Genomic DNA, 15,000 nt, shown 5'->3' with positions numbered 1-15,000 from the left:
ATTGCCAAACTCATGGTCTATATCTCCAGGCCTAAACCCTGCTGGTCCTAGAGATCAGACCATGGATCACCACCAGAACAGAACATGGTCAGTACAATGGAGGCATGTTCTGATGGGGAGGCACGTCTAGTGTGGTCTGGTCTGGTGGAACAAGGACACATTCTTCCCTAATAGAACTCCAGTGAACAGGAGGGCAAGATAACATTACAGAGAGAGAGAGAGAGAGAGAGAGAGAGAGAGAGAGAGAGAGAGAGAGAGAGAGACAAAGACGGACAAAGAGAGAGAGAGACAATTTCCTGGAACAAATGTTTCACTGTAATAGTGAAGGTGTAAACTTGGCAGTAGAAAACCTAAACAGTATATTTGACCGCTCAGCTTCCGTATCAAATCAAAAATGGTCAAGCAGACAACCAAAGATAATTAACAACAATGACAATTGATTTGATGATGAATGCAAAAACCTAAGAAAGAAATTGAGAAACCTGTCCAACCAAAAACATGGAGACCCAGAAAACCTGAGTCTACACCTTCACTATGGTGAATCACAAAAACAATACAGAAATACACTACGGAAAAAGAAGGAAAGGCCTGTCAGAAATCAGCTCAATGTAATTGAAGAATCCATAGAATCGAACCACTTCTGGGAAAATTGGAAAACACTAAACAAACAACAACACAAATAATTATCTATCCAAAATGGAGATGTATGGGTAAACCACTTCTCCAATCTTTTTGGCTCTAAAACAAAGAACAAACAGCAAAAGCATATACACTAACGTTCAAAAGTTTGGGGTCACTTAGAAATGTCCTTGTTTTTGAAAGAAAAGCAAATAATTTTTTGTCCATTAAAATAACATCACATTTATCAGAAATACAGTGTAGACATTGTTAATGTTATAAATGACTATTGTAGCTGCAAACAGCTGATTTGTTATGGAATATTTACATAGGTGTACAGAGGCCCATTATCAGCAACCATCACTCCTGTGTTCCAATGGCACGTTGTGTTAGCTAATCCAAGTTTATAATTTAAAAAATCTAATTGATCATTTGAAAACCCTTTTGCAATTATGTTAGCACTGCAGAAAACTGTTGTCATGATTAAAGAAACAATAAATCTGGCCTTCTTTAGACTAGTTGAGTATCTGGAGCATCAGCAATTACAGCCTCAAAATGGCCAGAAACAAAGAACTTTCTTCTGAAACTCGTCAGTGTATTCTTGTTGTGAGAAATTAAGGCTATTCCATTCGAGAAATTTCCAAGAAACTGAAGATCTCGTATAAAGCTGTGTACTATTTCCTTCACAGAACAGCACAAACGGGCTCTAACCAGAATAGAGGGAGTGGGAGGCCTCGGTGCACAACTGAGGAAGCAGACAAGTACATTAGAATGTCTAGTTTGAGAAACAGACGCCTCACAAGTCCTCAACTGGCAGCTTCATTAAATAGTACCCGCAAAACACCAGTCTCAATGTCAACAGTGAAGAGGCGACTCCAGGATGCTGGCCTTCTAGGTAAAACACTAAATAATGCATGCACAGCAGAATCTTTGTATTTATTTAACTAGGCTATTCAGTTAAGAACAAATTCTTATTTACAATGACGACCTATACTGGCCAAACCCGGACGACACTGGACCAATTATGCTGCGCCCTATGGGACTCCCAATCACAGCCAGTTGTAATACAGTCTGGATTTGAACCAGGGTGTCTGTAGTGACGCATCAAGCACTGAGATGCAATGCCTTAGACCTCTGTGCCACCCAGGAGCCCAATTAGGCAGATATCTTCTAATTATCAAAATCCAGAAAAGAGCTGTTAAATTCTACAACCACCTAAAAGGAAGCGATTCCCAAACCTTCCATAACAAAGCCATCACCTACAGAGAACTGAACCTGGAGAAGAGCCCACTAAGAAAGCTGGTCCTGGGGCTCTGTGGTGTCTGTTTGTGTTCGTGAACAGAGCACCAGGACAGCAACACAATTAGATCCAACCAAATCATGAGAAAACAAAAAGATAATTACTTGACACATTGGAAGAATATACAAAAAAAATGGAGGAAACTAGAATGCATTTGGCCCTAAACAGAGAGTACACAGTGGCAGAATACCTGACCACTGTGACTGACCCAAACTTAAGGAAATCTTTGCATATGTACAGACTCAGTGAGCATAGCCTTGCTATTGAGAAAGGCCACCGTAGGCAGACCTGGCTCTCAAGAGAAAACAGGCTATGTGCACACTGCCAACAAAATGGGGTGGAAACTGAGCTGCACTTCCTAACCTCCTGCCCAACGTATGACCATATTAGAGACACATATTTCCCTCAGATTACACATATCCACCAAAAATTTGAAAACAAATAAACTCACATATCTTTTGGGTAAAATACCACAGTGTGACACATCACAGCAGGAAGATGTGTGACCTGTAGCCACAAGAAACGGTCAACCAGTGAAGAACACACACAATTGTAAATACACCCATATTTATGTTTACAACACTGTATGTAGATATACTATGACATTTGAAATGTCTTTATTCTTTTGGAACTTTTGTGAGAGTAATGTTTTCACTTTTGGAAATGTAAACATATCTTTCCCATGTCAATAAAGCCCTTAAATCGAATGAGAGAGAGAGAGAGAGAGAGAGAGAGAGAGAGAGAGAGAGAGAAAGAGAGATTGTTTTATTTATTTTTATTTCACCTTTATTTAACCAGGTAGGCTAATTGCGAACAAGTTCTCATTTGCAACTGCGACCTGGCCAAGATAAAGCATAGTAATTTGACACATACAACAACACAGAGTTACACATGGAATAAACAAAACATAGTCAATAATACAGTAATATAATGATAATGAGAGAGAGCGAGAGAGATGGAATGAGAGAGAGAGAGAGAGAGAGATACAACCCATATTTATGCTTATTTATTTTCCCTTGTGTACTTTAACCATTTGTACATTGTTACAACACTGTATATATATGACATATGTAATGTCTTTATTGTTTTGAAACTTCTGTATGTGTAATGTTTAGTGTTAATTTTGATTGTTTATTTCACTTTTGTATATTATCTACCTCACTTGCTTTGGCAATGTTAACACATGTTTCCCATGCCAATAAAGCCCCTTGAATTGAATTGAATTGAGAGAGAGAGAGAGAGAGAGAGAGAGAGAGAGAGAGAGAGAGAGAGAGAGAGAGACACACACAGAGACACAGAGACACAGAGAGAGAGAAATGGATCCTGTGGCCGAGGAATGTATTGTGGTGGAATATGAAAAAAGTCAACCTTCAACAGTTACAGTATATGAACCTACTGTAAGGCCACTAAGGGCTCTAAGGCCAACACAACACAACACAACATACAGTACAACCACAACACCTATACATTTGATGACAAAAGATGTGCTTCTTACCAAAATGTCTCCCTTTAGGAGCAGGCCAGGTTCAATGGTGATGCAGATACTGGTGTGACTGTCCCCTTGTACGTTACTATGGAAATAATTCAGATGAAAACCAATACAAACCATTTAAAACAGTTTTGGTCTTCTTCTTAAGAGCCTGTCCCAAATCAGTTATCAAAAGTCAGATTGTAAATGGATGGGTGTGTGTGTGTGTGTGTGTGTGTGTGGTGGGTGGGGGGTGTTTCTGTGTGGTGTTGTTTTGGTCGTGAGGACCCTGGATGGAGAAGGTGGGTCAGTGAGGTGGGGGTTACGGTATCCCTCCCTGTACACATAGAACCCTAGAGCTGTGTCACTGACAATCTATCTGCCTGCCTGCCCAACCAGCACACACTGACACACACATCTCTCTCTCTCACACACACACACACACACACACACACACACACACACACACACACACACACACACACACACACACACACACACACACACACACACACACACACACAAACAGATGGAGATTATTAAGGGCTAATCTCTTAACAAGGGGTGACAGGCTTGAAAGTACTGTGGACTGAGAGGGAGAGAAGGAAAGAGGGATAGAGTGACAGAATCTGAGAGTAGAGAAAACAAGCCCCCTGAAAGACAAATCAACCCACAATGCAACAGATAAAAAGTTAAGAAACATACTATATCCCTGACGTGTAGACTGGCTGCATCGCCTGGTAAATCTTCAGGAAAGGACGACAGCCTGCGAGGGAAGAAAAGATGAAAAAGTATTCCAAAATGAAACAATTATTTATACTCATTGAATGAAAGGCATTGAAGAAAAAATTAAGATACAAAAAAATGAATCATTAATCATCTCTAATAATGAAATAAAGGCTCTCCTGTTGCAGACTCACCTCCTTTGGACTCGAAGTTGGGGATGCCGTGCATGATGACGTGGTGCAGGAACAGAGGCTTGTTGTTAATCTTGATGTGGCCAGAGAGCAGACCACTGAAGTAACGCACATACCTACACACATCCACACAACACAGTCACAGTGTGAAACAGAGGGACAACCCTTCAATGTCATGCACCATGAGTCTGGCAAGCAAGACTAGCAAGCACGTCCCATCTATTATCAAAGAGGCTTCGCACACTATGGAGATGTCAGAGTGAATTGGAGTGTATGAGCACCAGGCCGCTCTGCCTGCCAGGCAGGGGCATGTTGTGTTGTGTTGGTGAGCTCTGCCTGCCAGGCAGGGGCATGTTGTGTTGTGTTGGTGAGCTCTGCCTGCCAGGAAGGGGAATGTTGTGTTGTGTTGGTGAGCTCTGCCTGCCAGGCAGGGGAATGTCTGTGTTGTGTTGGTGAGCTCTGCCTGCCAGGCAGGGGAATGTTGTGTTGTGTTGTGAGCTCTTCCTGCCAGGCAGGGCATGTTGTGTTGGTGAGCTCTGCCTGCCAGGAAGGGAATGTTGTGTTGTGTTGGTGAGCTTCCTTCCTGCCAGGCAGGGCATGTTGTGTTGTGTTGGTGAGCTCTGCCTGCCAGGCAGGGCATGTTGTGTTGTGTTGGTGAGCTCTGCCTGCCAGGCAGGGGTAGTAGTGTTGTGTTGGTGAGCTCTGCCTGCCAGGCAGGGGAATGTTGTGTTGTGTTGGTGAGCTCTGCCTGCCAGGCAGGGGAATGTTGTGTTGTGTTGGTGAGCTCTGCCTGCCAGGCAGGGGAATGTTGTGTTGTGTTGTGTTGGTGAGCTCTGTCTGCCAGGCAGGGGAATGCCTCGGTGTGTTGTGTTGCTCCTCAGTCCAGAGCTCTGCCTGCCAGGCAGGGGAATGTTGTGTTGTGTTGGTGAGCTCTGCCTGCCAGGCAGGGGAATGTTGTGTTGTGTTGGTGAGCTCTGCCTGCCAGGCAGAGGCAGGGAATGTTGTGTTGTGTTGGATTGAGTGTCTTACTTGCTCTCTGTTAGTTTGCCTAGATAGGCACGTTTATTGTTTTGTAATGTTTAGTGTTTAGTCGTGTTTGTTTTGTTTAATAAATATGGTGAGCTGCAGTTTGGTCCGACTCTCCTTCATGCCAGGCAGGGGAATGTTGTGTTGTGTTGGTGAGCTCTCCTGTTGCAGCCTGCCAGGCAGGGGCATGTGACGTGTGTTGTGTTGGTGAGCTCACAGTGTGAAACAGAGGACAACCCTTCTGCAAGCAAGACTAGCAAGCACGTCCCATCTATTATCAGGCAGAGGGAGCACCATGAGGGGCATGTTGTGTTGTGTTGGTGAGCTCTGCCTGCCAGGCAGGGGCATGTTGTGTTGTGTTGGTGAGTCTGGCCAGGCAGGGGCATGTTGTGTTGTGTTGGTGAGCTCTGCCTGCCAGGCAGGGGAATGTTGTGTTGTGTTGGTGAGCCTGAGCTCTGCCAGGCAGGGGAATGTTGTGTTGGGGAATGTTGTGCTCTGCCTGCCAGGAAGGGGAATGTGTTGGTGAGCTCTGCCTGCCAGGCAGGGGAATGTTGTGTTGTGTTGGTGAGCTCTGCCTGCCAGGCAGGGGAATGTTGTGTTGTGTTGGTGAGCTGCCTGCCTGCCAGGCAGGGGAATGTTGTGTTGTGTTGGTGAGCTCTGCCTGCCAGGCAGGGGAATGTTGTGTTGTGTTGGTGAGCTCTGCCTGCCAGGCAGGGGAATGTTGTGTTGTGTTGGTGAGCTCTGCCTGCCAGGCAGGGGAATGCCAGGCAGGCAGGGGAATGTTGTGTTGTGTTGGTGAGCTCTGCCTGCCAGGCAGGGGAATGTTGTGTTGTGTTGGTGAGCTCTGCCTGCCAGGCAGGGGAATGTTGTGTTGTGTTGGTGAGCTCTGCCTGCCAGGCAGGGGAATGTTGTGTTGTGTTGGTGAGCTCTGCCTGCCAGGCAGGGGCATGTTGTGTTGTGTTGGTGAGCTCTGCCTGCCAGGCAGGGGCATGTTGTGTTGTGTTGGTGAGCTCTGCCTGCCAGGAAGGGGAATGTTGTGTTGTGTTGGTGAGCTCTGCCTGCCAGGCAGGGGAATGTTGTGTTGTGTTGGTGAGCTCTGCCTGCCAGGCAGGGGAATGTTGTGTTGTGTTGGTGAGCTCTGCCTGCCAGGAAGGGGAATGTTGTGTTGTGTTGGTGAGCTCTTCCTGCCAGGCAGGGCATGTTGTGTTGGTGAGCTCTGCCTGCCAGGAAGGGGAATGTTGTGTTGTGTTGGTGAGCTCTTCCTGCCAGGCAGGGCATGTTGTGTTGTGTTGGTGAGCTCTGCCTGCCAGGCAGGGGCATGTTGTGTTGTGTTGGTGAGCTCTGCCTGCCAGGCAGGGGTAGTAGTGTTGTGTTGGTGAGCTCTGCCTGCCAGGCAGGGGAATGTTGTGTTGTGTTGGTGAGCTCTGCCTGCCAGGCAGGGGAATGTTGTGTTGTGTTGGTGAGCTCTGCCTGCCAGGCAGGGGAATGTTGTGTTGTGTTGGTGAGCTCTGCCTGCCAGGAAGGGGAATGTTGTGTTGTGTTGGTGAGCTCTTCCTGCCAGGCAGGGGAATGTTGTGTTGTGTTGGTGAGCTCTGTCTGCCAGGCAGAGGAATGTTGTGTTGTGTTGGTGAGCTCTGTCTGCCAGGCAGGGGAATGTTGTGTTGTGTTGGTGAGCTCTGCCTGCCAGGCAGGGGAATGTTGTGTTGGTGAGCTCTGCCTGCCAGGCAGGGGAATGTTGTGTTGTGTTGGTGAGCTCTGCCTGCCAGGCAGGGGAATGTTGTGTTGTGTTGGTGAGCTCTGCCTGCCAGGCATGGGAATGTTGTGTTGTGTTGGTGAGCTCTGCCTGCCAGGCAGGGGAATGTTGTGTTGTGTTGGTGAGCTCTGCCTGCCAGGCAGGGGAATGTTGTGTTGTGTTGGTGAGCTCTGCCTGCCAGGCAGGGGAATGTTGTGTTGTGTTGGTGAGCTCTGCCTGCCAGGCAGGGGAATGTTGTGTTGTGTTGGTGAGCTCTGCCTGCCAGGCAGGGGAATGTTGTGTTGTGTTGGTGAGCTCTGTCTGCCAGGCAGGGGAATGTTGTGTTGTGTTGGTGAGCTCTGTCTGCCAGGCAGGGGAATGTTGTGTTGTGTTGGTGAGCTCTGCCTGCCAGGCAAGGGAATGTTGTGTTGTGTTGGTGAGCTCTGCCTGCCAGGCAGGGGAATGTTGTGTTGTGTTGGTGAGCTCTGCCTGCCAGGCAGGGGAATGTTGTGTTGGTGAGCTCTGCCTGCCAGGCAGGGGAATGTTGTGTTGTGTTGGTGAGCTCTGCCTGCCAGGCAGGGGAATGTTGTGTTGTGTTGGTGAGCTCTGCCTGCCAGGCATGGGAATGTTGTGTTGTGTTGGTGAGCTCTGCCTGCCAGGCAGGGGAATGTTGTGTTGTGTTGGTGAGCTCTGCCTGCCAGGCAGGGGAATGTTGTGTTGTGTTGGTGAGCTCTGCCTGCCAGGCAGGGGAATGTTGTGTTGTGTTGGTGAGCTCTGCCTGCCAGGCAGGGGAATGTTGTGTTGTGTTGGTGAGCTCTGCCTGCCAGGCAGGGGAATGTTGTGTTGTGTTGGTGAGCTCTTCCTGCCAGGCAGGGGAATGTTGTGTTGTGTTGGTGAGCTCTGCCTGCCAGGCAGCCTGTTAATGATACTAATGATGATCATGCAGAGTGTGACTTCTGTTCCAGAGGTCGGCCCATCTCCCCACCACCCCTTTGCTCCCCCCACGCCCAGCTGGCAGCCGCCAGATGGTTCGGTCTCCCAAATGAAATTAGGTCGGAGCAGGAAGCAATCACAGAGCAGCTGGGTTGTGTAAGGAGCTCCCTGTGTAACAGCGGGGTCACGCCGGAAAACACGGCCACACAGATTCTGACATATTACAGTTACTACTGTATAGAGATATATATATATATATATATATATATATATATATATATATATATATATATAATGATGATTTGATAGTGGTGCGTTTCTACGGCAGCGTAGCAGTGCTGAGATCCACCCCTCCTCCTAATGTTAATGTCACACATGCCAGACCATAATAAGTTCAGACTGCGGGGATCTGGCTTAGGGATAATTATATCTGAGTAAGGAAACAGCAGCTGGTCAGAGGCCTAGTGCTGCTACTGCTGCTGTTGCCTGCTGGATACACCTGGGGTTCCCTTATCTGCCACAAACTATGGATCCCGGATCAGTTTGTATTTACTCAGTAATGACCTATGGCTAGGACTGGATCTGACCCTAAATCAGTTCTAAGCGCCACCAAGAGTTCTCTTACAAAGCCACCCATTCAGCATGCCAGATCACTGAGGAGGGGAGGAAGGAACGATGGATAGTAGTGTCAGAATGAACTCTGAAAACCATGTAACCTTTCAGCGCTCAGTGGAATCCTGGAGAATAGAAAAAGCTGCTAGGCTTTCCAAAAAACATTATTCCTCAATTATGTCAATTAGGCTTCATTGGGAGGATTAAGGGAACAAAAAGACAGAGGTATTTCCTGTTTGGGACGCACTGGGAGCGAGCGACTGAGGAGAGGAGGATAGCCTTTGAAACAGTGAGTGCTACACCAGGTCATCCATTGACTGGATTCCACTCTGAGAAGTCACGCCCATCCCTTTACCCTTGTTGACTTCTTCAATGAACAGAATGAATGAAGGATACACATTCTAAGAATGGAATCCAGCCGGTTGCTCTCACCAAGGGATCAAACTCATCCAGCCTATAGGAAGTTGTAGAGTGCAAAAACAAGAAGTGAGGTAGTAAGTGGTAACTGACCTTCTCTGCGACGGTTGACCCACAGGAAGTGCTTTGTCTTCGTAGAAGCGCCTCATGGCGAACCTGTCCAGTGCCTGGTCAGCACTGAAGACCACAGGAGAGACAAAGGTCATGATCGGCTCTTCTTCACTGAACACATACAATATACTATACAATAGGTTTGCCCTGAAATGACCCTGAAAAGTGTCTTCTCCCTTAAATAACATCATTAATCGACCGTGTCCCTTAAGAAGTGTCCTTAATCTACAGCTTTTCATCTTGTTCCATCCCCACAATGCTACAGTATCCCAGTATATTATCTGATCAATGTACAGATGTAGGATCTTAATTTGATCACCCTGTTGCAGGAAAACTTTCCTGAAATGCAGGAAATGTTTAACTTATAGTGTATTTTAGATTAAAAAGTATTCTGAAGTTCAAAAATGTCCATGAATTATAATCCACATAATAATTGACTAGTTTTGACCTTTCTTATTCCTTAGTGAGTGTAAGATTGTAAGTCCCATCCCCCACCCTGAAACATCTGGAGTCTTTACAGGGTATGACATATGTACTGTAAATGTTCCTCTTTATTGACCAAAAATACACCAGAGCCTGAGCAGAATGTTTTGGCATAACAACCACATCAGTGTTTAATTTGAGGCCCGATCCCGATTCCCTTTGGCCTATCTATCTGTTACAGATCTACGTGCTTGTCCTGACATCACCCCAAGTTTTTGTCTTTAAACCGATAGTTTACTTCCTGAATTGACTGCCTTCAATTCCAATTGACCCCAACACTGATAGAAAACTCAGAGTAAACGTATAGAATGGACAAATGTCTGTTTGTCTTCATCTGGAAATATCTGGGAACTTTAAGGATGTACGGAACTTCAAGTGGTGATATTGAATGAATACATTGTTCCATGTTGACTAATAACAAACAGGGTACATGAGGTCAGTTTGTCTGCAGTCAGAAGTCTCTGGTACCTGGCTGATATGTTGACTAATAACAAACAGGGTACATGAGGTCAGTTTGTCTGCAGTCAGAAGTCTCTGGTACCTGGCTGATATGTTGACTAATAACAAACAGGGTACATTAGGTCAGTTTGTCTGCAGTCAGAAGTCTCTGGTACCTGGCTGATATGTTGACTAATAACAAACAGGGTAAATGAGGTCAGTTTGTCTGCAGTCAGAAGTCTCTGGTACCTGGCTGATATGTTGACTAATAACAAACAGGGTACATTAGGTCAGTTTGTCTGCAGTCAGAAGTCTCTGGTACCTGGCTGATATGTTGACTAATAACAAACAGGGTACATTAGGTCAGTTTGTCTGCAGTCAGAAGTCTCTGGTACCTGGCTGATATGTTGACTAATAACAAACAGGGTAAATGAGGTCAGTTTGTCTGCAGTCAGAAGTCTCTGGTACCTGGCTGATATGTTGACTAATAACAAACAGGGTACATTAGGTCAGTTTGTCTGCAGTCAGAAGTCTCTGGTACCTGGCTGATATGTTGACTAATAACAAACAGGGTACATGAGGTCAGTTTGTCTGCAGTCAGAAGTCTCTGGTACCTGGCTGATATGTTGACTAATAACAAACAGGGTACATTAGGTCAGTTTGTCTGCAGTCAGAAGTCTCTGGTACCTGGCTGATATGTTGACTAATAACAAACAGGGTAAATGAGGTCAGTTTGTCTGCAGTCAGAAGTCTCTGGTACCTGGCTGATATGTTGATTAATAACAAACAGGGTACATGAGGTCAGTTTGTCTGCAGTCAGAAGTCTCTGGTACCTGGCTGATATGTTGACTAATAACAAACAGGGTAAATGAGGTCAGTTTGTCTGCAGTCAGAAGTCTCTGGTACCTGGCTGATATGTTGACTAATATCAAACAGGGTAAATGAGGTCAGTTTGTCTGCAGTCAGAAGTCTCTGGTACCTGGCTGATATGTTGACTAATAACAAACAGGGTAAATGAGGTCAGTTTGTCTGCAGTCAGAAGTCTCTGGTACCTGGCTGATATGTTGACTAATAACAAACAGGGTACATGAGGTCAGTTTGTCTGCAGTCAGAAGTCTCTGGTACCTGGCTGATATGTTGACTAATAACAAACAGGGTAAATGAGGTCAGTTTGTCTGCAGTCAGAAGTCTCTGGTACCTGGCTGATATGTTGACTAATAACAAACAGGGTACATGAGGTCAGTTTGTCTGCAGTCAGAAGTCTCTGGTACCTGGCTGATATGTTGCTGTAATGCATGTAGGCAGCCACCACCACTCCTGTCCTCCCACGGTTCCCCTGTAGAAAGAGAGAGGGGTAGGGGGAGAGAGAGGGAGATAGAGGGGGAGAGGGAGAGAGAGGGGGGAGGGAGAGAGCGGGAGGGAGAGGGGGAGAGGGAAAGAGGGGGGGAGGGAGAGAGCGGGAGGGAGAGGGGGAGAGGGAGATAGAGGGGGAGGGAGAGAGAGGGAGATAGAGGGAGGGAGCGGGGGGAGAGGGAGAGAGAGGGAGGGAGAGTGGGAGAGAGGGAGGGAGAGCGGGAGAGGGAGAGAGAGGGGGGGAGAGAGAGAGAGGGAGAGGGGGAGAGAGAGGGAGGGAGAGGGGGAGAGGGGAGGGGGGGAGAGGGAGAGAGAGGGGTAGGGGGAGAGAGGGGGAGAGGGGTAGGGAGAGAGAGGGGGAGAGGGAGAGAGGGGTAGGGGGAGAGAGGGGGAGAGTTGTAGGGGGAGAGAGGGGGAGAGGGGGTGGATAGGGGGGAGAGAGGGGAGAGAGGGAGATATACTTTTTGAGAAAGAATACAAGGCTATTTTTAGTTACACACTTGAAGGCCGAATAATGTTTGTACCTGCAGTGTAGACATGTAAATGCTGTACGGTGAGTTAGATTTGAGTGACCAGGCTATTTTCAAGCCAAACTGTCACAGATGGAATGTGATCAAACTGCCTGGTTCCATTTATCACAATGACATTGTTTGTGGTCAAATTCAACTGAAGATAGAAATGCACCACTACCGGAGAAACCTTTGACCCTCAACTCTGAAACAGCAAGTGGAACATTTCTGACTGGGGCGATAACAAATAGCATTTAATCAAATTAGGCGTTTCTGAATGGAAGCAGTTCTTCCATCTTGACCAAACGCTTCAATTTCAGGACGAGGGGGAAAATAAGTGTTGGTAACCATGGGGATGCTCTGTTTGCTACCACTTGTTGTACATATTGAATAAAATGTTCCCCCACAGACTTATCAAGTTACTACTCACTATTCAGCTACATTGACTCAAAGTCTTTAACACGGATTGACAGGGACTTAGATGAAGTTTTTAAAGTCGTTTTTTGGGGAGTTACTGTTGTTGACATTGGATCATTCATGACAAGGCCTGAGAGGTTGGGGGAGGAGGATGTGCTGCCAAAACACAGGCAGCAGCAGCAACAGCCTCTATTAGAATCAAATTACTCTCATGTTCACTGGATTTCTTTGTGAAATATGGCTTCAGTCTAACAGTCTGCAGTTAAGGACCATTTAAGTGTTTAACCAGCAATACTAGAATATGGAGGACTTGTCTTCCAACTACAAGACAGCTTGATTATCCCACTTTGTCCAATGAGGTACAGGGAAACAGTTTGGTGTTTTACCTCCTTACCAATGAGGATGGAGGACATACAGAGTAAAGTATTCATAGGGGACTTTCTCCCTGGGGCCTGGCTGTCTCCTTTCACACTCTTCAAACAGAGACCACCCTCTACTGTCCTTAACACAGTGGACCACGGCATATTGTAACACACCCGGGAAGAAACCCTTCATTCCTCCCTTCCATGGAGTGATCAGAGATCTGTAAGACCACGGGACCCTGTTCCAATACCCTGACTATGTATCCTTCCTTCCTTCCTCCCTTCCATGGAGTGATCAGAGATCTGTAAGACCACGGGACCCTGTTCCAATACCCTGACTATGTATCCTTCCTTCCTTCCTCCCTTCCATGGAGTGATCAGAGATCTGTAAGACCACGGGACCCTGTTCCAATACCCTGACTATGTATCCTTCCTTCCTTCCTCCCTTCCCTGGAGTGATCAGAGATCTGTAAGACCACGGGACCCTGTTCCAATACCCTGACTATGTATCCTTCCTTCCTTCCTCCCTTCCATGGAGTGATCAGAGATCTGTAAGACCACGGGACCCTGTTCCAATACCCTGACTATGTATCCTTCCTTCCTCCCTTCCCTGGAGTGATCAGAGATCTGTAAGACCACGGGACCCTGTTACAATACCCTGACTATGTATCCTTCCTTCCTCCCTTCCCTGGAGTGATCAGAGATCTGTAAGACCACGGGACCCTGTTCCAATACCCTGACTATGTATCCTTCCTTCCTCCCTTCCCTGGAGTGATCAGAGATCTGTAAGACCACGGGACCCTGTTACAATACCCTGACTATGTATCCTTCCTTCCTTCCTCCCTTTCCTGGAGTGATCAGAGATCTGTAAGACCATGGGACCCTGTTCCAATACCCTGACTATGTATCCTTCCTTCCTCCCTTCCCTGGAGTGATGTGTCCGACCACCTACCTTGTTGTGAAGCACCACTACATTGTGTTGGTCAGCGTTGAGCCAGGTGTCCATGGCCTTGCACATGCTGCAGATCTTATCCAGGGCAGGAGCATAATGGTCTGGCCAGCCAAACTCCAGCACCTACAGGGGGCCACATATACCACTATCACATATCAAAACTTCCACCACTACCATTGCATTTAGGAGAGTGTGTGTGTGTGTGTGTGTGTGTGTGTGTGTGTGTGTGTGTGTGTGTGTGTGTGTGTGTGTGTGTGTGTGTGTGTGTGTGTGTGTGTGTGTGTGTGTGTGTGTGTGCGTGCGTTCGTGCGTGTGTATTTGTGTGTGTATACCTTGTGGTTAAGCTTGGTGATGTCATTTCTCCGCTCGCTTAGGTTGAGGAGCTGAAATCACAAAACCCACACCAATAAGAATGAGAACGATTCCAGGAAACAGTTGTACATCAGCAACAGGACGTGACAGGGTGCATGAAAAGCCACCACACCAACAGACAGGCCCGGTAGTGAGGTAGAGCAGTGGCAGGACAGGGGGTCTCACCAGATAGTGTTCCCCGTGTTTGGAGGCCAGCATGGAGGCCACCTCCTTGATGTTGGAGGTGTAGCTGCGCTCCTCCGCTCCGCTGGGGAAGGAGACAGAGATGATCCTCTCGGTGATGTACACCAGGTCCACCTCATAGTTCTCATCCATGGCCTGCAGCAGACTGACACTCCTGGGGAGAGGAGAGAGGAGAGAGAGGAGAGAGGAGAGGGAGAGGGAGAGAGAGAGAGAGGAGAGAGGAGAGAGGAGAGATATAACCTTGCTCCTTATGATCTAAAAGGTCAAACTGATCCTAGATCAGCACTGCTACTCTGTATGAATATGGCCCCTGATATCTTACAGGGTTTGTACATCAGCACTAGTCTATGAAGCTCTTCCTTGGTGGCTCTTGTGTGTGGTATCTATTATCTAGCATATCTTTGATGTATGAGTCTTCAGTACTGACAAACCGATGTGATTTATGTCTATGGTAATTGGCCGTGGCGTCATATGATAACACACATGTTTTCATAAACATCTTCAATCCTAGTTTTTCAGTTCAGAAGAAAGTGTTCTGGAATGATCCAAGCGGGTATTGCGCAATCATTCTGATCAGCTCCCCAAATCCCGACTCCCAGTTGGCTGTTAGATGGGAAACGTAGCTGGAGAAACAGGCGTGGTTGTCACAGTGATCTGACAACAGGATAGAATACATCCTGATGGGGTTTTGATAGGCATGTGTCCACGGATTTCAGTGTGTGTTGAGCGCTATGGGCATCAATGAACCGAAACGTGAGGTCAGAGAAACAGGTGTAATCGTGGCCGTATGCTGCAGT

At 46.9% G+C, this 15,000-nt stretch overlaps 1 protein-coding gene across 5 annotated transcripts in view; it reads right to left on the bottom strand.

Annotated features, from left to right (window-relative positions):
* Positions 1-15,000, bottom strand: part of LOC112235956 (tensin) — a 209,470-nt gene that overhangs the window by 39,131 nt on the left and 155,339 nt on the right. For all 5 annotated transcript variants that reach the window (XM_042296717.1, XM_042296720.1, XM_042296716.1 and 2 more), the window contains 8 exons: positions 14,186-14,357; positions 13,981-14,031; positions 13,649-13,771; positions 11,327-11,391; positions 9,117-9,200; positions 4,307-4,419; positions 4,092-4,152; positions 3,414-3,489 (listed from right to left, as the gene is read on the bottom strand). In XM_042296717.1, coding sequence (XP_042152651.1) covers positions 3,414-3,489; positions 4,092-4,152; positions 4,307-4,419; positions 9,117-9,200; positions 11,327-11,391; positions 13,649-13,771; positions 13,981-14,031; positions 14,186-14,357 — 745 coding nt within the window. The remainder of the gene's footprint in view (positions 1-3,413; positions 3,490-4,091; positions 4,153-4,306; positions 4,420-9,116; positions 9,201-11,326; positions 11,392-13,648; positions 13,772-13,980; positions 14,032-14,185; positions 14,358-15,000) is intronic.

Source organism: Oncorhynchus tshawytscha, linkage group LG14 (genome assembly GCF_018296145.1).
Source record: "Oncorhynchus tshawytscha isolate Ot180627B linkage group LG14, Otsh_v2.0, whole genome shotgun sequence".
In the NCBI taxonomy this organism is placed as follows: Eukaryota; Metazoa; Chordata; class Actinopteri; order Salmoniformes; family Salmonidae; genus Oncorhynchus; species Oncorhynchus tshawytscha.
This window is presented reverse-complemented; position numbering and strand designations above follow the sequence as displayed.